Source organism: Coenobita brevimanus, chromosome 3 (assembly GCF_032717465.1).
Source record: "Coenobita brevimanus isolate Jiangsu-jjx chromosome 3, ASM3271746v2, whole genome shotgun sequence".
In the NCBI taxonomy this organism is placed as follows: domain Eukaryota; kingdom Metazoa; phylum Arthropoda; class Malacostraca; order Decapoda; family Coenobitidae; genus Coenobita; species Coenobita brevimanus.
The window spans coordinates 5,905,422-5,907,586 of NC_136956.1; the positions used below are offsets into that span (position 1 = coordinate 5,905,422).

Here is a 2,165-nt window from a genome sequence, read left to right on the forward strand (position 1 = left end):
TGATTTCACTATGCAGTTATCTGACATCTATTATGGTAATTAATTCTGGCTACTGTAAACAGTGTATGCACAGCAGCAGCAGGTAAGCCCCATCATTATAGTCTGACCTTATTAGTCCCACCTTACTCTTACAATTCCTTTCCTCTTGTCCCCCTTTGGCATCATTCTTACTCCCTTGTTGGTATCATGGAAGGGTAGGCTGTACTACTGTGTTCCTGCGCAGGATGGGCGTGCCTGTGTGGGCGGCAGTATTGGCAGTGATGTGGACGCCGTGCTGGGCAGCCAAGCTGGGCCAGCTGGAAGCATCATTCAACTCACCTGATATTGACGTCCGGCTGAATGAAGTGTTAGGTGGGTCGTACCTGCCGCCGGTTACCAATGACCCCCAGGCCGGCGGGACATGCGCCACCACCCTCCTGACGCAGACCAGCGTGCAGATCCAGACACAAGTCCAGCCCACCACTATCTTCAACAACGAGGTGGTCACCAGTACCCAGGTGTCCACCACCACTATTGTCCAGCCACAGACCATCACCAACACTGAGACTGTAGTTAACACTGTCTTCACCACAGAGTTCATAACTAACACCCGCACTGAGACCTCCACTCTCACACAGACCACCACCACCACCCTGCCTGCCCAGACAATATTCACTACAGCCATACAAACCAGAGTGACTACTGTGGTAGTAGAGACCACCCGCACCCAAGTAGAGACCAGCATTGTGGCCATCACGCAACTTGACACTCAGTTCTCCACTCAGATCATCCCCACCACCATCTTCATCTCTGACACCCAGTTCATCACCTCCACCTTCTTTACTACACTACCTGCCCAGATCATCCCACAGACGCAGGTGGTAACGGAGACAACTGTAGTGACACAAACTGTGCCAGGACAGACGGTGGTGAACACCAACACCATCTTCTCTACTGTGTTTAACACTGTAGTTTCCACCCTGCCTGCCTTTACCTCTCAAGTGGTGTCTACACAAGTGGTGCCGGCAGTCACTACCATCTTCAACACACAGGTGGTTACCAACACACAGACTCAGACACTTGAGCGGACGCAGTTTATCACACAGACCCAAACCCAGGTTCAAACCCAGGTGGTGCCTACAACTGTGGTGAACGTGCAGACACAAGTGGTGACACAGACAGCAGACAATGTGGTAACATCAGTAGTGACAGTATTCAGCACACAGGTGCAGACGGTGGTGTCCACAAGGGTGTCTGCTGTGGTGGAGACACTGGCTGTGACGCAGACACAGCGAGTGAGTGAGGTGGTTACTGTTGGTGGAGGTATTTCTACTGTCTTCAGCACAATTGTAGTCCCTAGCCCATCCTTCTCCACTGTCTTTGTAACCAACAACATCGGCAACACCGTCACAGTGACACAGACGGTGCCTGGATCCTGTGGCATAAATACCGGCTACAACTACAATCGCCCACCAGTGCTCTTCAACTTTTAAGTCTGATGGGAGCGTAATATTCTCCAGTCCCTTGAAGCTTCTTGTCTCATTGTCCAGAAACAAGACTCAGCCTTGTGCCCTGAAAGCCATCGCATGTACTTGAAATAACCCCTTTCTGCATGGCAAAGCCTCTGCAGGTCAAACTCATTACACAGGTCAATAGTTTCTGTACACTCCATGTTCACTTACCTTTTATAATGTGCTGTATTTCTTCTGTGTTAGAGACTGAAGAGGCGTATATGACCTATTGATTATGCCTATACAATTGGTTCTAGGTGTCCAGTCAAATGACAATATTCTCATGGGCTTGCAAACATCACTAGCACCTCAGTTTCTAATGATTAATTTCTACGAATGGCACTTAAAGTACTGGCAAGTTGTTTTTGAAAACTATGCCGATGTTAGAGACGTAAACTTCATAAACACAGGATATATGGCTGCAATACACAAAATAAATCGTTCTGGAAGAGGTGCTGTGGAGCTTCCAAGCCCAACGAGAATGTGGCTGTTGTATTTTTTTTTTCCTGAGCTCTTTTGCTGGGTCCTCCACTAGTGCACCAGCCTAGTACATCCCCCAGTTCACCCTGTTACCAATGCCACGACCCTCCGAGCCCTCATGGTCCTCGTAGGCCACCACGATTCACATTTGTACTATTTGTTGTTCCTATATTCTGTTTAAAGTTTCACGGTGAG

General features: G+C 48.8%; 1 protein-coding gene across 1 annotated transcript; it reads left to right on the forward strand.

The window, feature by feature from the left end:
* The first annotated feature begins 224 nt into the window (after positions 1–224).
* Positions 225–1,472, forward strand: LOC145394025 (uncharacterized). The gene has a single exon (XM_080267997.1). It carries the CDS (start codon positions 225–227, stop codon positions 1,470–1,472), a length of 1,248 nt encoding a protein of 415 aa, XP_080124123.1.
* Positions 1,473–2,165: the final 693 nt, after the last annotated feature.

Excerpts from the sequence above, each read along its gene's own strand:
- LOC145394025 (XM_080267997.1), top strand. The coding sequence starts at position 225 with ATGGGCGTGCCTGTGTGGGCGGCAGTATTGGCAGTGATGTGGACGCCG.